Source organism: Eleginops maclovinus, chromosome 2 (genome assembly GCF_036324505.1).
Source record: "Eleginops maclovinus isolate JMC-PN-2008 ecotype Puerto Natales chromosome 2, JC_Emac_rtc_rv5, whole genome shotgun sequence".
Taxonomy (NCBI): domain Eukaryota; kingdom Metazoa; phylum Chordata; class Actinopteri; order Perciformes; family Eleginopidae; genus Eleginops; species Eleginops maclovinus.
Genome location: NC_086350.1, coordinates 25640919 through 25662458, shown reverse-complemented (window position 1 = coordinate 25662458; position 21540 = coordinate 25640919). Strand labels below are relative to the sequence as shown.

The 21540-nt window shown below is 43.1% G+C and overlaps 1 protein-coding gene across 2 annotated transcripts in view; it reads left to right on the top strand.

Moving 5' to 3' along the window:
• Positions 1-21540, top strand: part of carmil2 (capping protein regulator and myosin 1 linker 2) — a 59576-nt gene that overhangs the window by 13755 nt on the left and 24281 nt on the right. For both annotated transcript variants that reach the window (XM_063906066.1, XM_063906059.1), the window contains 24 exons: positions 151-221; positions 371-444; positions 540-615; positions 1156-1244; positions 1688-1785; positions 2686-2772; positions 3011-3120; positions 8465-8542; positions 10394-10470; positions 10810-10914; positions 11261-11330; positions 11430-11511; positions 11739-11835; positions 14701-14755; positions 14916-15088; positions 15550-15618; positions 16456-16546; positions 16898-16984; positions 17248-17376; positions 18255-18371; positions 19213-19388; positions 19580-19667; positions 20065-20154; positions 20248-20314. In XM_063906066.1, the coding sequence (XP_063762136.1) occupies positions 151-221; positions 371-444; positions 540-615; positions 1156-1244; positions 1688-1785; positions 2686-2772; positions 3011-3120; positions 8465-8542; positions 10394-10470; positions 10810-10914; positions 11261-11330; positions 11430-11511; positions 11739-11835; positions 14701-14755; positions 14916-15088; positions 15550-15618; positions 16456-16546; positions 16898-16984; positions 17248-17376; positions 18255-18371; positions 19213-19388; positions 19580-19667; positions 20065-20154; positions 20248-20314 (2256 nt within the window). The remainder of the gene's footprint in view (positions 1-150; positions 222-370; positions 445-539; positions 616-1155; positions 1245-1687; positions 1786-2685; positions 2773-3010; positions 3121-8464; positions 8543-10393; positions 10471-10809; positions 10915-11260; positions 11331-11429; positions 11512-11738; positions 11836-14700; positions 14756-14915; positions 15089-15549; positions 15619-16455; positions 16547-16897; positions 16985-17247; positions 17377-18254; positions 18372-19212; positions 19389-19579; positions 19668-20064; positions 20155-20247; positions 20315-21540) is intronic.

Sequence of the window (21540 nt, the reverse complement as noted above, 5' to 3'; positions counted from 1 at the left end):
AGTACCAGTAACAGTATTTAAAAAAATAGGTGTAACATGTAATATAGTTTGATAGCAGCCAGATGACAGTATTAAAAGTGGAAGCATATCAGCATCATTGATGCAGGGAACTCCTGTGTGCAGACAGATAGTGTTGTATGTGTTCCTCAGGAGGATTCTCTGATACCTACGCTGCTCTGTGTGATTTCAACGAGATCCCGCTTAGAGAGGAGGTCCAGTGGGTGAGTCACAACTATACTGCAGCATGATAGGTCACCTACCAAACTTTCTATGGACCTATTTTGCCATAATCTACTTATATAGTAGTATATAGTAATAACCAATTGACAATAAGCTAATGTTAGCATTGTGTGGCTAACTGTTTTGGCAGGATATTGACAACATCTACTACATGAACAACTGGAGAGAGTTCAACCTGCAGGACTTCAGCCACTTGGACAGCAGGTGAGATACAGTGCAGTGTGTTTCATACCGTCTGAACTCACATCTGTTACACTGTTAACTCTCCCCTCCCCTTCTTCCCTCTCCTCCCATTTCAGGGACTTGGCATTAGCAGTAGCAGCTCTGTCTTTCAACCAGTGGTTTACCAAGATCTACAGCAAGGAGCTCAAACTGGTAAACTCTCTTATTGTTTGTGTCCACTTCCACAAAACCATTTCATAGAAAATGTCTTCCTGACTATCCGTTTTAGGGCTTAATCAAGACAAGTCCAGGCTATCTAATCTGGCTTTAAAGTAAAACTTTCCAAGACCTGAAATAAATTAAGCTGAAGCCAAAATGACGCTACGTCAAATAAATATGGTTGCTCTACAACATAAAAGACATCAGCCACTGATGAACGTCTGAAGCTTTTACATGTCTAAAATACAGGCAGTGGCTAAATGAGTCAAAACATCATCAAGCGGAACATTAGCCGCCTTTAGCCTAGCTGTGCTGACTGGAAGTCATGTGACTGTCATGTGATTTCTAGCACTGCAATGTTAACTAATTAATTTTGGCAATTGACTATGATCAACTATTATAAACATGGTGTTGATGTGTGGAGATGCTGAACAACATGTGTATGAATAATAAGTGTGTTTGCCCAGGAGATTATTTTCTGCAATGAGCAATGGAAACGAGTTTTGGACTGCCTCTCTGTCTGTGTTCCTTCAGTCAGTGGACATCCAGCAGCAGCTGACCTTCCTGCTGTCCAGATCTCCCAGCCTGCAGGAGCTCTCACTGGAGGCCAGTGGACTCAAAATGTGGGTTTGTGTGTGTGTGTGTGTGTGTGTGTGTGTGTGTGTGTGTGTGTGTGTGTGTGTGTGTGTGTGTGTGTGTGTGTGTGTGTGTGTGTGTGTGTGTGTGTGTGTGTGTGTGTGTGTGTGTGTGTGTGTGTGTATGTGTGTGTGTGTGTGTGTGTGTGTGTGTGTGTGTGTGTGTGTGTGTGTGTGTGTGTGTGTGAGCACAGTGCAACATGTACAGGACTAGACTAAGCATCATTACTCTGTACCTTTAAGGTGTGACTGTCTGGGCCTCTCAACCTGGTGCTAATGAGCTGGGTGAAGATTAATATAAGTCGGAGGGAGTGGTCATTTGAATAAATGCTCTCAGCCTGTCACAGTGATTATTGTGCATGACTACAAACACAATATCTAAAGTCTACTCTGCTGGCATCATTAAGAAATAACTTGTTATTCTGCTGCAGGGACTTTGCATTAAAGATGGCCGCTGCCCTGCGGGAGCACTCCTCCTTCTCCACCCTGCAATCCATCAACCTCTCAGGCAACCCCCTGGAGGACAAAGGTGAGCTTTCTTATAGCAAGACACAAGTAATTGGTATAAGCACAATGTTAGAATAAAAGAGTGGTACTACTCCATGTTCCATCTACACCCAGGGGACATTTTACACTGGGCTAAATATAAAGGGCAGTAGTTAAAAGACAGATGGGTCGGCCATATTGGATAGGACGCTGCCAGGTAGGCCTACTGTTGGGTACAGCTGATATAATACCAATCAGCTGTTTTACAAACAGGGAAACACTGTAATTACACACTGTAAAGTCACACATTATTATTTGAACAACAGCAGTTGAATTTAGTTTATTAAATGTCCCAACAGAGCGGTGCAGTGATGACGTGTTTTTGTAGGCTAACTTGGATGTTAGCATAGCAAGGGCTTTCTTAAGAAAAAGTCAATGGGATGTTTCTATTTGAGTTTTGAAGATTGCCAGGAATAAGATAAGCTCAGCAGTATGGTAGTTTGTTTATAAGGCTATAAACAAACTACCATACTGCTAAGCTGAAGGCGGCTAATGCAGGGAGTGAAGGTGATTAACAGTGGGGTATTTAGTGACGTATTTTATGTCGTAAAGGTATACATTTCGTGAGCCTATGACGAGAATCTAACCGAAAAAACATTGACTTCGAGACAAGAGAGCCCAGAAATGCTAAAATGCTAACTCATTTCTGGCTTTAGTGCTCTGTTATGTCAGAGGGTGAGCATGCATCACCAGAGCCCTCATACAGACATCCTCATGTTAATAATTCCACCTGTGCCTTTCCTGCTTACACAAAGATCTGGTTTGACATAGACAATACTCACATGTAACTATTGTTTTTGGGTACCTTAGTACGACCAACAGGTTTGCCTTCACCAGTAAGCATGCTGGACTGCACACACACTGTGTTTCATTCCCTCTGCAGGTATCATAGCTCTCAGTCAGGAGCTGGGGAGTCTAGCTGGAGGACTGAGGCTCCTCTCTCTGTCCCGGGTATCAATGACTGCTAGAGGTACACACACACACACACACACACACACACACACACACACACACACACACACACACACACACACACACACACACACACACACACACACCACACACACACCACACACACAGTCAGACACACACACACACACACACACACACACACACACACACACACACACACACACACACACACACACACACACACACATTACATCGTATAAATTACGCACCTGAATGGTGTTATCTGTTATCTTCAGGTGCAGGCTGTTTGAGTCAGGTGTTGTCCTCCACTCAGCTGTTCTCAGTGTCTCTGACTCACCTCGACCTGTCTGCTAACCCCAGCAGCCTGGGCACCGAGGAGGCCACGGTACACTTTGTGTGTGTGTGTGTGTGTGTGTGTGTGTGTGTGTGTGTGTGTGTGTGTGTGTGTGTGTGTGTGTGTGTGTGTGTGTGTGTGTGTGTGTGTGTGTGTGTGTGTGTGTGTGTGTGTGTGTGTGTGTGTGTGTGTGTGTGTGTGTGTGTGTATGTATGTATGTGTCACATATCAAATGATGTGGATTCATGAGAGCTATTTTTACATACAAACAGGCCAATGTCATACACATAAATTACATAGAGTGGAGGAAATAAGTATTTGATCCCCTGCCAATTTAGTTAGTTCACCCACTTACACAGAAATTAACAGTCAGAACAAAATCCAGAAATGTAGATGAAAAAAAGATACAAATTAATTTTAGTTTAATTGGGGGAAATAAGTATTTGATCCCCTTGCAGAACATGCCTCAGTTCTTGGTGGAGAAAGCCTTGTTGGACAGCACAGAGGTCAGATGCTTCTTGTAGTTGGTCACCAGGTTTGCTCACATCTCAGGAGGGATTTCGGTCCTCTCCTCTCTCAGATTCTCTCAAAATCCTTAAGGTTTGGAGGCTGATGCTTGGCCACTGGAAGCTTTAGCTCCCTCCGCAGGTGTTCTATGGGATGGAGGTCCGGAGACTGGCTAGGCCCCTCCATCACCTTAATGGCCTTCTCCTTCAGCCACTCCTTAGCTGCCTTGGCCATATGGTTTGGGTCATTGTCGTGCTGGAAGACCTATCCATGTCCCATTTTCAGTGTGCTGGCTGAGGGAAGGAGGTTATCAGCCAATATTTTACGATACATGGCCCCCTCCATCATCCCCTCGATGCGGGGAATCGCCCTGTCCCCTTAGCAGAGAAACCCCCCCCACAGCATAATGTTTCCACCTCCATGCTTGATGCTGGGGATGGTGTTTTTGGGGTAATAGGCAGCATTTCTCTTCCTCCAAACACGACATGTCGTGTTGATGCCAAAGATCTTGAATTTGGTCTCATCTGACCTCATCACCTTCTTATAACCCTTCTCTGAATCATTCAGAGGTTTATTGGCAGACTTCAGACGGCCTGTACATGTGCATTCTTGAGCAGGGGACCTTGCGGGCTCTGCAGGATTTTAATCCATCACAGTGCAGTGTGTTACCAATAGTTTTCTTGGTGAACTTGGCCCCAGCTGCCTTCAGATCATTAACAAGTCCCTCCTGTGCAGTTCTTGGCTGACCCCTCACCTTTCTCATGATCATTGATGCCCCAAGAGGCGAGATCTTACATGGTGGAGTCCCAGATTGAGGGCGATTGATGGTCATTTTGTGCTTCTTCCATCTTCTAATAATCAAACCAGTTGTCTCTCTCTCACCAAGCTGCTGGCTGCTGGTCTTGTCTTCTATTCCAGCCTTGTGCTGGTCTACAATCTGGTCCCTGATGTCCTTAGACATTAGTTCCACCATGATCACAAGACCTGTCTATGGTTTTGCCCTCGGTGGAGAGGTTGTAATCTGATTTATTGACTGTGGACAGGTGTCTTTTATCCAGGTAAAGAGTTGATATCAGGAGTAGTTTCTTAAAGTGAGAGGATTTATTTAACCGGTCCTTGGGAGCAAGAATTCTTGGTTGTTGCAAGGGGATCAAATACTTATTTCCCCCAATTAAACGCAAATCAATTTATATATTTATTTAAATGTAAATTTCTGGATTTTTTGTTGTTGATATCCTATCTCTCACTGTGAAAATAAACCTACCATAAAAATAACAGACATTTCTTTGTAAGTGGGTAAACTAACTAAATTGGCAGGGGATCAAATACTTATTTCCTCCACTGTACTTGTTAGGGAATTTTTGGCTTAGGTAGTTAACCTTTGGCACAGTTCATAATTTTCTCCTTCCTATGTGTCTTCTCCCATGGCATAGGCTAACGGCCTCAGGGGTGCTGTAATCTCCTTTAAGGAGGGGAAGTTTGGGCGCTTGGTTGATGCCAGTTTCTGACCAAGCATAGCTGAGTTAGATTCAGGATCCATACTTGTTTAGTTTCGCTGATGAGGAATGTTGATTATCCATTCTGAATTGGTTAAAACCTCGTATTGTAGTAGAGATCTTCAGTATTGGTCGGGCAACCACTCTGCCAACTCGTGGCTGCAGCAAATGTCAATTCTCCCGCCGTTAACTTCATAATAAACCATCAGAGTTTGCCATCAAAGTTCCAGTTCTACCCATGTCTCTCTGAGTTTCGTCTCCATTGCTCCAGAAGTTTACATCACAATACTGATACATGGAGCTCTCACTGGGAGATCTGGGTATGATATGCATGTATATTTGCACGTATCTATCACTATATGTGATACTACTCAACCTTCCTCTGAATTGTGCAGTTGGAAGGATGATAAATCATTTTAATTTCCCTCCATCCATCTTCTCCCGCTTTTCTGTCAGGGTTAACTGGCTCCTTTCAGTGCGAAGGAGCAGCGGTTCTACTCTGAGTCCCTCCCGGATGGCTGAACTTCTCACCTTATCCCTAAGGGAGATGCCAACCACCCTGGGGAGAAATCCCATTTCGGCCGCTTGTATCCGCGATCTCGTTCTTTCGGTCATGACCCATCCTTCATGACCATAGTGGAGGGTAGGAACTAAGATGGCCCGGTAGACAGAGAGCTTTGCCTTCCGGCTCAGCTCTCTTTTCGTCACAACGGTGCGGTAAAGCGACTGCAGTACCGCTCCCGCTGCTCCGATTCTCCGGCCCATCTCATGCTCCATTGTTCCCTCACTCGAGAACAAGACCCTGAGATACTTGAACTCCTTCACTTGGGGTAACGCTTCATTCCCTACCTGGAGTGGACAGTCCATCGGTTTCCTGCTGAGAACCATGGCCTCAGATTTGGAGGTGCTGATCCTCATCCCAGCCGCTTCACACTCGGGTGTGAACCAATCCAGTGAGTGCTGAAGGTCACAGACCAATGAAGCCATTAGAGCCACATCATCTGCAAAAAGCAGTGGTGCAATCCATAGCCCACCAAATCCACAAAGCACATGTAGACCAGATGAGCATACTCCCAGGCCCCCTCCAGGATCCTTGCAAGAGTGAAAAGCTGGTCCGTCGTTCCACGACCAGGACGAAAACTGCATTGTTCCTCTCCAATCTGAGGTTTGACAATCGGCGGGACCCTCCTTTCCAGCACCTTAGAGTAAACTTTCCCGGGGAGGCTGAGTAATGTGATGCCTCTGTAATTGGCACACACCCTCTGATCCCCCTTTTTAAAAAGGGGAACCACCACCCCGGTCTGCCACTCCTTCGGTACTGTTTCCGACTTCCACGCAATGTTGATGAGACGTGTCAACCATGACAGTCCCTCAACACCCAGAGCCTTCAGCATTTCTGGGCGGATCTCATCCATCCCCGGGGCTTTGCCACTGTGGAGCTGTTTAACTACCTCAGTGACTTCCCCCCGTGAGATTGGAGTTGATCCCCCTTCATACTCCAGCTCCGCCTCTAACATAGAGGGCGGAGTTGTCGGATTCAGGAGTTCCTTAAAGTGTTCCTTCCACCGCCCTAACACCCTATCAGTTGAGGTCAACAGCGTCCCATCCTTACTGTACACAGCTTGGATGGTACCCTGCTTCCCCCTCCTGAGGTGTCGGACGGTTTTCCAGAACAACTTTGGTGTCGACCGAAAGTCCTTCTCCATGGCTTCTCCAAACTTTTCCCACACCCGCTGCTTTGCCTCGGCCACGGCTGAGGCTGCTGCCCTTCGGGCCTGTCGATACCTTGCAACTGCCTCAGGAGTACCCAGGGATTAGATATCCCGAAAGGCCTCCTTCTTCAGTCGGACGGCTTCCCTGACCACCGGTGTCCACCAGGAGGTTCGAGGGTTACCGCCCTTGAGGCACCTAAGACCTTGAGACCACAGCTCCCCGCCGCAGCTTCGGCAATGGAGGCTTTGAACACCGCCCACTCTGGTTCAATGTCCCCAGCCTCCACAGGGATGCCTGAAAAGCTCCGCCGGAGGTGTGAGTTGAAGGCCTCCTGGACTTGGGATTCCTCCAGACGTTCCCAGTTCACCCGCACTACACGTTTGGGCTTACCAGGTCTGTCCAGAGGCTTCCCCCGCCACTCGACCCAACTCACCACCAAATGGTGATCAGTTGACAGCTCCGCCCCTCTCTTCACCCGAGTGTCCAAAACATGCGGCCTCAGGTCCGATGATACGATAACAAAATCGATCATGGACCTTCTGCCTAGGGTGCTCTGGTACAACGTACACTTATGTTCGAACATGGTGTTTGTTATGGCCAATCCATGACTAGCACAGAAGTCCAGTAACAAACCACCACTCCGGTTCAGATCAGGGGGGCCGTTCCTCCCAATCACGCCCCTCCAAGTGTCTCCATCATTGCCCACGTGTGCGTTGAAGTCTCCCAGCAAGACTAAGGAGTCCCCTTCAGGAGCCCCATACAGGACTTCTTTCAGGGTCTCCAAGAAGGCCGAATACTCTGAACTGCTGTTTGGTGCATAAGCACAAACAACAGTCAGAGTTTTCCCCCCCATAACCCGCAGGCGTAGGGAGGCGACTCTCTCGTCCACTGGGGTAAACTTCAACAAAGCGGCACTCAACCGGGGGCTTGTGAGTATCCCCACACCCGATCGGCGCCTCACACCTTGGGCAACTCCGGAGAAGAATAGAGTCCAACCCCTATCAAGAAGGAAGGTTCCAGAGCCGACGCTGTGTGTCTGGTGAGCCCCACCAGATCCAACTGGTAACGCTCCACCTCCCGCACAAGCTCCGGCTCCTTCCCCCCCAGAGAGGTGACATTCCACATCCCCAAAGCCAGCTTCTGTCGCCTGAGTCTGGTCCGTCGAGACCCTCTGCTTTCACTGCCACCCTTCTGGCAGCGCACCCGACCACATCGCTGTTTCCCGTAGGTGGTGGGCCCGCGGGACGGAGAAGCGGAGGTGTTGCCCACGTTGCTTTTTCGAGCTATGCCCGGCCAGGCTCCGTGGCTTCCTCCGGGCCGGGTATCCTCGCTTCCAAGTGTGAGATCTTTTGAACCAATCTTAGTCTGGCCTCTTACCTGAGACCAATTTGCCATGGGAGACCCTACCAGGAACGTAAGGGTCCAGAGAACACTGGCCCCAGGTTCATCGCGGCACACAAACCTCCCCACCACGATAAGGTGTTGGTTCTCGGAAAGGTCATTTTAATTTGAAAAAGGAAAATAGATGGGTGCAATGTTAAAGGGCTGGTTTATGAGCAGGGCTGGAATATCTATGTAATCCATTTAACATCAACTTTACTTTTCAGCAACATGTGAACTGTGCATTTAACCCCGCCGATACATCTGTAACATATGCAGATCTCCATTATGTGTTGCAGTTTCTCTTCAAGTTCCTGTCCAGCACTAACTCTCTGTCTCATCTGGACCTCAGTGACACCAGCTGCCCTCTGGACACGGTCAGTGAGAGAAACCTACTTCTTTCAGACTTGTTGGCTGTTTTGCAGGATAATAACTAAAGATTTGGGAAAGTGGAGAATGCTCATATGATTATTTTCTTTGAGCATCTAAGGGTCAGATCCAGGATGTTGTAGCAGGAGGTTTAAAAACAGAGGGGATTTCTAAAATAACTCCATTGCTTCGTTATCTGTAAAGATGAAACATTGTGGTTCCAGATGACGCTAGCATTGGAGGTTTTCAACTGTCCTACAATTACACATTTTTACATTTACAATTACATCATAAATTTCTCTGATGGGGTTAGAAGTCCACAGCCTGGACACTATCTGCAATTTGATTTAATTTGTACTGCTACATAAATAGTTCAACAGATTGTTTCTTGTATCTAAAACAATACTACAACCCCCATCCTCCGCATAAGGCACATAAGTTAGCTACATCACCCTGATGTTGAACTTTTGGTGAACTTTAAAGCAATCACATAGCAAAAATCAGTAGGTGAGGGAAAGAAACAGTCAGATGAAAAGTTGACAAAATTCCTGTGAACCAGACATTACAAAGCAGTGACGTGCGGTGAGGGGAGGCAGGTGAGGCCGTGCCTCACCTGCCTCCCCTCACCGCACGTCACTGCATAAATTTAATGATCATATTTATCCAGTTGTTTGTATTATAAAGTTATTTTCCTTTTAATTTCACCAGTTTTACATTATTTTGATCCAAAATCGCTGAATTTTCATATTGACGTTCAAACACTGAGAACGGCTGCTCGGTGAGGCACCAACCTGCTGACATGCTATACAGTGAGACTGTAACTGCTGTCTGTCTGTATGTCGCTATTAAAATGTTCAAACACTCTGGCTATATTAACTAATTTCCATACTTTAGCTGGTGTATATAATATACAGTGTTTTTTGTCAACTGTATGTCTGTAACGTGTCTCTTGTGCTGAGCAAAACCGCTGCGAAGAGAGTCTAGGTGAGGCACGCAGTTCTCCTGCCTCATGGCAGAGGGTGATAGTGAGTCCAGTGATTCTTCGTGCGCTGCAGAATAAGTGACAGCGAGCTAAAATTTACAGTTAAGTCAAGTGCAGTCGTTTGCTTATTTTTTCGTCTCGCCTGACCCTACTTTTAGAATGGAGGATTGCATACCCAAACTAAAACAATTTTCTAAGATGGACTTCATTTATAAATAAAGGTAATATCGCAATAACGTTTTTAATTACATGTGCTTTATTGAGTGATACAGTTTTTTATATGTGAAGACTGCTGATTTGGGATTTTAAACATAACACCATTAACTGCTGCCATTCAAATAATGAATAAGATGCTCTAAGGTTCAAATCTGATTGTGATGACGTCAGTGCCTCACCAGCCATGAACTTCACTGCACGTCACTGTTACAAAGGGATGACATGCTATAAACATTTCGTAACTTAATCACTTGATAACACTACACAGCCCTGGAAAAAAACAAGAGACCACTTCAGCATTATCATTTTCTCTTGTTTTATTATTTATAGGTTTGTCTTTGAGTCAAACTTTTATTTTATTTTATTTTATTGTATTCTATAAACTACTGACAACATCTATCTGTCTTGGAATTCAACCGACACTGGAATGGCTGCCATACATGTAGAGATAAAGATTTAAGAAAAACTTGGAGTGGTCTCTTTATTTTTCAGGAGCTGTAGAATATTGCAGTATATCTTCATTAGAGAGGAAGGGGTTGCACTGATGCTGCATATCTACAGGATCCAGATGTCTTTGCTTTTAACTGTTAGTGTAACTGTTGTTATTCATCGAACTTCTGGGTGTGTCAGGTACGTAACTCATTGTAACTCTCTCCTGCAGTTATTTGTGTCGCTGTCTGCTGGATGCTGCTTCAAACTGATGCACCTGAAACTGGCCAGGAATCCCTTCAGCCACAGGTCAGCTCCTCTAGAGTCAGGCCCTGAATTTGATATCCTCTCTGCATTATTGAGACACAAAGAAGTCAATACAACTGTCCTGGAACAGCATCTGACATGACCTGACATGTAATTGAGTCAGCTGCTATGATCCACTATAGCTAAATGTGATGCTTTGGTTTCTAAAAACATTTATGTATGTGTGTGTGTGTGTGTGTGTGTGTGTGTGTGTGTGTGTGTGTGTGTGTGTGTGTGTGTGTGTGTGTGTGTGTGTGTGTGTGTGTGTGTGTGTGTGTGTGTGTGTGTGTGTGTGTGTGTGTGTGTGTGTGTGTGTGTGTGTGTGTGTTTGTGTGTGTGTAGGAAGGTGCGGGAGGTGACCAGGAGTATTGGGCAGTTCTTCAGTCAGAGCTGTGAGTTAAAATATGTCGGCCTGTCTGCAACCAAACTACCTCCACAAGCTCTCAGGTGTGTTTACTCCCAACTTATGCAATACTATAATTTTTGATACCTTCGATTGTATTTGTCAACATAATAATATTAACTCAAAGTCCACTAACATGCTAATTCGTGCACCTCTAATCTTCTGCATAGATTATAATAATTGATGTTCATATTACTATCTCCCTCCATGACATCATTGTCCCATTGCACTGTAGTTCAGTTTTAATGACTGCAGCACTGTTCCCTCCTCCCTGTCTTGTGGTTTGTGAGCCTATTCATATTTCCCATACTTATAGTTGTCTATAAATGTTCGCTTTTAAAATATAACTGTCTACTAACCCTTTTATATTGTATTATTGTGTTTTCTTAGGTTATTACTACAGGGTCTGGCAACTAACACTCGTCTGTTTGGGCTGAAGTTGGACATCAGCAGCTGTGAGGTACACACAGACACACAAAACCAAAAATACACATTCTTTATTTTTGTGATGAGGAGAATCTACAGTAAACAAATGTGTGTGTGTTGTGTGTCTGTGTAGCTTCGTTCAGCAGGCGCTCAAGTGATACAGGAGCACATCTCTGAAGTTACAGCTATCACAAGTCTGGATATCTCTGACAACGGTTTGTAACCCCCCCCACGCACACACACTAACAAAAGATGACATATCCACTATTACTATTGTAGCACTGACTCAGGACATGATCCTGCTACCATTCAACCGTCAACACTGTGTCACATGGGGGTATTTTGCTGTCCATGTTTTTATTCAGGACGTCACAATCTGCAGTATAAGTGGGAGATAACCTCCCACTCTCACTTCCATGATAATGTCCCCCCCTGCCTACAGGTTTTGAGAATGACATGGTGACTCTGGTTCTGTCTGTGGGACGATGTCACTCTCTGCGGCACCTCGCGCTGGGAAGAAACTTTGCCTTGAAGTCCAGGTCAGAGGAAAATAATACAATCTGCTCACTATAACGAAATATATAGTCCTGCTGGAGACAGCTGGAGTCATGTTTGCCGAGAGCAGTGGTAACCAACCTTTTCAAGCCCAAGATCACTTTTTATTCCAAATTGTAAACTGAGATCTACCAATCCGATATCTTCCAAAAAAAAAACGACTTAGGAGTAAGACTGTTTATCTCATATTTATTTTTGCAATCAATTTCTGTTACAACAGGCTGAATGTACGTGCATACAGACAAAGAAAAACACAGTTATGCAGTTATCTGTTCAATACACAACATTCATATTTACAGAAGGCATATCTGTTCAATACAAACTATCCATATTTACATTATCTGCTCAATACACAATATCCATATTTACATTATCTGTTCAATTCACAATATTTAGTTTCTCAGTTCAATTAATAATATTCACATTTACAGATATTAGCCTACAGTTCAATGCACACAATCCATATTAAGTTTCTCTGTTCAATGCACAATATCAGCCTGACCTGACTTTAATGAGACTGCTGTGACTGCACATTATCTGTAAGTCTTTTGAAATCTGGTTGATGGTTCGTGATTGCCAGTCTGAGGCAGTCAGTAAGATGTACTTCAGTCATACGAGTTCTAAACTTGGATTTTGTCATTTTCATTTGTGAAAAGGCCATTTCACATAAGTATGTGGAGCCAAAGTAGGCTTCAGTTTAAGCGCACATGACACAATCAGTAGATACCTGTCTCTACTCATGAGAGACCAAAAGTCCTGGTCTCTTGCGCTGGCCTTCAATTCAATGTCGCTTTGCATTTCAATAATCTCCATGTCAACGCCCATAGGTAATGTAAACACCTCCTGCATTTTAACTGACAGCTGCTCAATGTCAATGCTGAGGAAAGGGTTTGATAGAAAACCAACTACTTGCCCCATGTCTTGTACCTCCACAAATCGAGCGCCAAATTCTGATGTCAGTTTGTTCAAATGGGCGCAGAATTGTTCAGGATGAAAAGCGGTTTTGTCTGTGAGGTTTTGTGACACCTTTTCACGATTTGGGAAGTGTGTCAGCCTCGCATGTCTTAACTGAGTGGTCCACAAACTGAGCTTCACTTTGAATGCTTCCACTGCGCTAATCATGTGACCAAGCTCTCGGTCTTTCCCTTGCAATTCTCGGTTAAGGTCATTGAGTTTTGCTGTCAGATCGGTAAGGAACCCCAAGTCCAATAACCAAGTATCATCGGACAGCTGCTCATACTCCTCGTTCCTCGACTTCAGAGAACTGATGATCTCTGGCAGCAAATCCAGAAAACGCTGGAGCACCTTGCCCCGACTGAGCCACGCTACATCTGCGTGAAGGATCAAATCTCCATATGCAGAGTCGAGTTCGACTTAACCGACTTAAATGGTGCTGAAGCGCTTTTGCACGAATTGAATTGACTATTTTAACAGCATTCATTACATGTGACATGTCAATTGCTTAAGCTGCCAATGCCTGTTGATGTATCACACAGTGATAGTTTACAAATGGTTGAAAGTCTGGGTCTTTTCTGTTCACTGCGACTAATCCTGAACGAACACCGATCATCGCCGGTGCCCCATCGGTTGTGAAGCACACTATTTTATGAATGGGAATCTTGTACTCACGCACAAAGTCCTTGAATGCCTTGCACACGTCCTCACCCGTGGTTCTTTCTTTCAATTGGATAAGGGCCAGAAAGTCCTCCTTGACAGTAAAATCCATGAAAACCATTCGGACAAACACAGCTGGGCTGTGTCTGTGGCGTCGCTAGACTTGACAAATTGAATTGAAGTATTCAGAGAAAGATAAGTCTTTTAATACTTGCTGGGATACATCTTCGGAAAATGACTCGACTCGTCTGGCTACAGTTGGTGCACCAAGTGGTACACTTCTTATCCTTGCTTTTATGGCTTCTTTGTTTTTAAAATCGGCAAACAAGACGTCAGCTGTAACGCTCATTGCTTCTTTGATCAACTCACAATCCGTAAATGATTTTTTGTGCTTAGCCAAAATATGGCTAACTCGGAAGGACGTTTCTGTAGCTGCCTTGCTCTTTGCTGTAGGCGCGATGAAAAGCAACAGCTGTGCTTTTAGTCCTCTTTTCAGTTCATCAAATCTTTTTGATCTTAATGCGCTGTTGAGTGGATATGACTCTTTGAATTTAGCATGGGTGCTAGCATGATGGCGTTCGAGGTTGCCACGTTTTGGCAAGGCTATCGCCTGTTGGCATATAGTCTTCTCTTTTGCTGATGTGAAAAGAAATTCATGCTCCCATTCCGGGTGGAAATAATACATAATAATAATAACACTTCACACTAGAACATTGTTTCGGACAACAATGCATACTGTTTTAGAAACATTTACTTGCAAACAGCATTGATTCGACCCAAGCTGTTAAATGAACCATGATGTTTGTGAGCAACTATTTCACACTATTTCAATGAACATATATTACAATGTCATCCGCATACATTCAGATGTTTGTGTCAGGACATACAAATGGGAAATCTTTGACATTCATTAAAAATAGCAATGGTCCCAGGAAAGAGCCTTGTGGGACACCTGTTGTTTGTCTCTATGAGCAGAAATCCTTTTCAAACATTGTTGCTGCAGACCAAATTGACCTCTCTATCATAAATTCTTATTTTCCCCACTTGTTTCACTGTTTCATTTAGATTACTCACAATATTTCCTTACTTAAAGCTCTCTAAACGTCCCTCTTAATCTCAGCAGACAAACCCAGATTTGATATGCTCATAAAGATGACTTTTTTAAAAGCATTACAACTTTGTTACAATAATCTCTGCCACAGTGTACCTCACTTTGTACCCTCTCTGTCCTGTAGTGCTCTCACTGATGTTCTTCATCGTATAGCTCAGCTCATTCAGGATGAAGAGTGTGTGAGTGACATCTCTCTTTCATATTATTTACTCTCACTCATTAACATTACCCACAGCCACCCATAAACATAGCAAAACAGGCAATATTTCAATCTTCTTAAAGTTAGTTTAAAGTTTCTTATTTGTGTGTATGCATGTGTGTGTGGATGTGTATGTGCAGTCCCTGCAGTCTCTCTCAGTGAGTGACTCTAAGCTGAAGGCAGGGATACACATCCTGCTGAGTGCTCTGGGGGGCGATGCTGCTCTGACTGAGGTGGACATCAGTGGAAACAACATCGGAGACACTGGAGCCAAAATGCTGGCCAAAGCCCTGATGACTAACACCACACTGAGGTACACCCTCACACACACATGAACTAACCAGCAATCAGACAGCGATTTTCCATCTAATTTTAAAATAATTTACAAATGAATAATCTAGCCTCCTCCTTGAAATATCATTGTTGCCTCAGTTTCTGGAACATATTTCTCCAAATGTTTCCTTTAAGTTGTAAATATTTTTGTTTGCCACCAGATGTCATCATTTCATTCTTTGAAACATGCAGCACTTGATTTGCTCCACGAGTGATTAACTTGAGGTGTTCACTTTATTCTTTGATGTGACCTCTAACCACCTGTCCATCTCTGGGGCCTACAGCGATCTATAGTGTCATTGTGGGCTCCCTCAACCAGACTGAGGTGAAGCTCAACTGTACTTTCTTCAACTGACCCCCCCACACACACTATCTCTCTCTCTCTCTCTCTCTGTCTCTCTCTGTCTCTCTCTCTCTATTTCTCTTCTTTTGTTCTTAAAGGACTCTATCATGGGACAGAAACAATGTTACTGCAAGGGGTTTCCAGGATGTTGCAGATGCCTTGGAGAGGTCATACACACCCACACACACACAAACACACACACACACACACACACACACACACACACACACACACACACACACACACACACACACACACACACACACACACACACACACACACACAAGCATATATACGGTATATAACCCTTAAGAGATCACTTCAGCATTATCATTTTCTCTTGTTTTATTATTTATAGGTATGTCTTTGAGTTAAATGATTTTTATTATTTTATTGTATTCTATAAACTACTGCCAATTTTTCTCTGTGTTGGAATTCATCAGACACTGGAATGGTTGCCATACATGTAGAGATAAAGATTTAAGAACAAATTGGAGTGTTCTCTTAATTTATTCCAGAGCTGTATATACATAGCCAATTTTTTAAGAGAAGTCACAACAGTGAAAATTGATTAATTCTTGAAATACAAAATGTGCACTGCTAACACGTGTCTTTTGTGGCAATGCTTACAAGATAATGATTAGCAGGTATACTATTTACTACTATTGGTTGAACTTGTTAGCATGCTCAAATTAGCAAAATTGCTCTTAAGACACAGTACAGCTAAGGCTGATACGAATGGAGTACTGCAGGTATTTGGTCATAAGCTAAAATACTGACCCAATCATGGTGCGACATGAGAAGTCCAAGGATCAGTAGTTATAATTCATCCTGAGGGGGTAAATGAATTTGTGTACATTCTATGTAAAAAATGTCAACATACCTTGTGCCTTGCCATTATCATGACTGTTATGAAGTGTACTGTGCTGTACAGATTCCATGGTGGATGAATGCCATCTGGACACAGTAGTTATGGTTGTTAAAGTTATGCATCGTTGTTACAGGAACTCCACTCTGCAGCAGGTGTCTGGCCTGGCTGATATCACACAGAGCTACCGCAGCAACCCTGACAGAACAGAAGAGGCCCTGCACAAGGTCAGTGTGTGTGTGTGTGTGTGTGTGTGTGTGTGTGTGTGTGTGTGTGTGTGTGTGTGTGTGTGTGTGTGTGTGTGTGTGTGTGTGTGTGTGTGTGTGTGTGTGTGTGTGTGTGTGTGTGTGACAATATAACTACATGCCAGTACAAGTGATCTGACAACACTTTGTCATGGTCTAATCTGGAAAATATTTACAAAGGTCATTTATGTGCTGTGTTGTTCTATTTTTGGTGTGTGTGTGTGTGTGTGTGTGTGTGTGTGTGTGTGTGTGTGTGTGTGTGTGTGTGTGTGTGTGTGTGTGTGTGTGTGTGTGTGTGTGTGTGTGTGTGTGTGTGTGTGTGTGTGTTTACAGATTCAGCGGTGTTTAGACAGAAACAACCAGAGACAGTCTGACAGAGTGGAACTCCAGCAAGTGTTTAGAGTTCAGCAATCTGAGAAGGTAAGAAGTACAATACAAAAAAAAATCTATGTAGTTGAAGGTCACTTAACAACTATAGTAACACATGTAGTAAATTATGAGTCTAATAAAAAAATAAAATAGTGTTCATCCCTGCTGAGTATATTTTTCGTAATAAGTGATCAATCAAACGGATCCAGTCATAATAAAGAGGGACTTCTGTGACTGAAGCACATCTAATGGTTAGATTAAACACAGTTTTTAATTAAATATTTTTCTTCTGCTCTGTTTGTCCTCTCTTTCAGGAGGTCCAGGGTCTGTGTCTGCAGTTAGAGGACAGCCTTCAGCGTTTAAACCCCTGCAACCCTCAGGAGGTCCAGCCTGACATCCTGACACCACACGAGGTGCTGCACAACGCCAGGGAGTCCTTCAAGGTACAAGCAGGGAAACAGGAATAAGGATGATGTCACCACCGGGCTCTGCCAGAGCCTGTTGGGACACATCTGTTACACACATCCGAGAATACTAGAAACACATCTCAACATACTGCAGTCCTGCACAACAACCCCAATAATTACCACTTCACTAGCAAGGACCATGCAGCATAATATGTCTGTTGAAGATTTAATAACAGGAGATATTGAATGTGAGGGGTGGAGAAGATTGAGGGATGTCGTCTGTCAGGCTGGTTTAAAGTCCAGGCAGGGGGAGACTCAGTCTGGGGGTTCAGTCTCAATAGAAGCCCCGCGACGGTACCTAAAATGAGAACAAAAAATTTGCACCACATGAAAAAGAAAAGAGCAAGGGTAGACAGCAACAGAGGGTAAAGGAAGGGAGCGATTATAGGGATGAGGGTCAAAGGGAGGTAAGAGGGGAGGATGAAGCAATGTAGGGATGTTAGTGAAGATAAAGTAGGATAGGGATTGGAAGAATGAAAGGGAAAGAGAAGGGTAGGTCGTGAAATTGGAAACAAATGAGGCTCTTTGTGTTGATCGGTATAAATTGCTCAGCAGGTGATTAGAGGTGTGGTTGCTGGCCTGCTCTGAAACTTAAGTTAACTATACGTAGACACCCAGGTGCAAATAGTATTGTTTGGTATTTGCACCCGGGTGTAAATAGCAAACAATACTATTTGCACTATTTGTTGACTATAAACACCTGGGTGCAAATAGCATTGCAACCGGGTGAATTAACACATTACATTTTAACATACATTTTAAAATGAAAAAGCTGTTCAACTGGATAGCATTAGCTAGGTGCACCTAATAAGTGTCCAAGAAGTGTAAATGATGCTTGATGTTTGTGGTGACAGCTGCTTCCCGCTCTGTATGAGGAAGGCAGGAAGTGTGCCCCTGATGGAGGACTTGTGAACTGCATTCTCAGTGACGCTGCTGCAGCACTGGCTGATGAGTTGAACGGAAGTATACAGGTAGGCCTACACATTAATGCACTGAAACTGAATCAGGGACTGCTCATTTATCAACCTAAGGTTAATCAACCATGAAGACCAGCTTTACAGTTTAACTGTGATTTAGACTTTAAATCAGGGTTAGTGCCATTGCATTATCATTTGAGACAGACAACAGGAAGTAACAAAACAGTAACTTTATCACATCACCGGTAACCAACTATTATATCTTTGTCATAATTCACATGAACAGCCGCTCATAGAAGCATTTGGCTAAGCACTGCATTTTGTTTCATCCATTTTACTGAGAGTAGACAGATATTAAAATTCTTTACTAACATTGAACATGAATACTGTCCTTTCTTTAAAAAAATGATCCCTATTTGTTTTAATGGGGAAAATTCAATTAGATTAGTAGTAGTAGTAATTGAATTCTCCTCTAACATCCTAGTCAGTTAAAATTGCAAAGAAATGAAATGAGCATCTTTATTAGGCTCATCTAAGGTTTTATTTACGGAAAGTACATATTTTCAATTTCCATTCAAGATAGATTTAGCATGTACACAACAATGTTTTACTTATCAGACAAAAGTACACAGCACATCCACTCAACCATGAATATGTCTGACTCTTATCAGACAAACAATACAAACACTCGTACTGCTAAATAAGATACACAATAATGTACCTTTATCAATCCCCGTGTGAAAATTCAGGAGTTTAAGCAGCAACATGAAGTTGACCTAAAGCAAAAAGATTTATAGTGACATGGAAAAAAAACAAGGAAGGTCAGAGACAGTGTGAAGGTAAAATGCAGTGCACAGAGCAGACGCTGGGGTCATCATTCCCGTCTGTGTTCCAGGATCTGGCTGAAGGCCTGATGAGGCAGGCAGAGGCGGTGTGTCCTCGGGTGGTGCAGCGCTCCAGTGTGTGCGAGTGTCTGTCAGAGTGTGTGTCCAAAAGAAGTAGACAGATACACACTTTCCTGAGAAGCTCTCTGGTGGAGAACACAGGGCAGATCATCAGCAACAGACTGAGGTAATAACATTGAACTAGTAGTAGAATTTCTGTATTGAGCAATACAGTATGTAATTACAATGCATTGTGTGTGTGTGTGTGTGTGTGTGTGTGTGTGTGTGTGTGTGTGTGTGTGTGTGTGTGTGTGTGTGTGTGTGTGTGTGTGTGTGTGTGTGTGTGTGTGTGTGTGTCCTTTCTTGTCCTCCATTCAGACAACTAAGACAGACGCTGAGTGTCTCTCTGGCTGAAAGCATCATGGAACAGGTGCAACAGGATCTCATAATGGCACAGGACAGAGTGGTAAATTATGTCATTAGTTTTTGGGGTATTTTTGAGTTTTACCACTTCGTTTTACTTTGTCTATGAGCATGTTGTATGTGTGTTATTATATGACATTGGGAATTAGCAGCAACTATAACTGCTGTGTCCAGGTTTTGTTAGCCTAGCTAGCCCCCTCAAAAGTAAAACAATACAAGTTAACAATAATCAAAACACGTCTTCTTGATTTCACTCAATATGCCACACATGAATATCTCCTTTAATTCTATACTGGTAAATCTCCCTTAAAAACAGAAATAGGTATTATTATTTTACTCTATTATTGATCTTATATAGCATATTTTAAGATGCTATGCTCACACATGATTTGTGTTTATGAGTTGCACTCAGTGTGGATGTTTGTCGTTTGTCTGTGTAGAATTGCCTTTTAAAAGAAAATGCTGGCATCCTTCTGAAACTGAACATCCCAGAGCTTCGACTGGTTGAGAGCGACTTCCCAACTGATGATGTAGGAGACACACACACACATCCATATATCCGTTAATTCAATCATTCAAATGTCTGATTCAACATTATTACCTCTTCCTCTCTACATCCCCAGTACAGTCCAGCATGTTGGAGGGACAGTTTCCACTCCAAGAGCCTGAGGCCTGCCGCTTCGATAAAGAGTAAGATACAACCATTGCTATAAATGATCCTTTTTTAATGTCTCATTTGTCTCTGAATATGGTTCTGTTTTATTCAATTAATTTGCATGTTGCCTTTGTTGCAAAAACATTAGATGAGAACATTAGTTATTAGCTGTAATAACAAAATTGATTATTCACCACACATTTTCTTCTCCAGTCCAAATACAGCTAATCTTTCTATTTCAATATTCTGTGGTTTTACCCTGGATCCTACCTGCCAAATCTACAGCTCCGGAAAAAATTAAAAGACCACTCCAAAATGTGTCTTAAATCTTTATCTCTACATGTATGGCGGATATTCCAGTGTCTGTTGAATTTCAACAAAGAGAAAAAATTGCCAGTAGTTTATAAAAATACAAAAAAAAAGAGAAAATAATTTAACTCAAAGACAAACCTATGAATAATAAAATGCGAAAATGATAATGTGAAGTGGTCTGTTCATTTTTTCCAGGGCTGTATGTCTTTTTGTTTTCACAAAAATGATCACATCATAATAAAGTGTGTACAATATAGGACAAGAAAACACGTTTATGGAGAAGATTCCTTTATTTTTGCTATCAAATTATTATTTGCAGCACCTTATTAGTCAGGAATGCAGCCTCGAACTCAGAGAGTTGATAATACATCTCTGTGGATCCATCACTATGCAAAAATCCCTGGAAAATGCCACAGAAGAGTTGGGTCCAGTGGGAAACTGTTGACAGCTCTGCAAGCAGATATGACAGTCATTAAGGAGGCCAATGCTGGGCTAGGAACAGATGTTAATGGGATACTGCTCCAGCTTGATGAAGCAGTAACCCATATCTCTCAGATAGAAGAAGAAAACATTCGAGGAACAACAAATATTCAAGGGGTCCACAGGATGGCGCTAAAGTAAAAGTTACAGAGTCATACAATTAAAACCCCTATGAGCTTGTTATAGATTGCACATTTGGACTTGAAGTCTTTTCTGTCAGCTTTTATTTGTATTTAAAGCACCTTACACGTTGGATTATAAGGATATAAGAGAACAGCTTTATAGGAGGTATATTTGTGTAAAAGATTACATTAGCCAGGCATTATCGTCATTATGATGGTATTACATCGTGAACATTTGCTACAATCTGTTTTGCTACAGCAATCCAGTCTGATCGCAGGTCTTAAGCTCCTGTCATGTTTTCCATGTTGTCCCTTTGTGTTGCTCTTGTGTGCGGTGCCATTCTGTG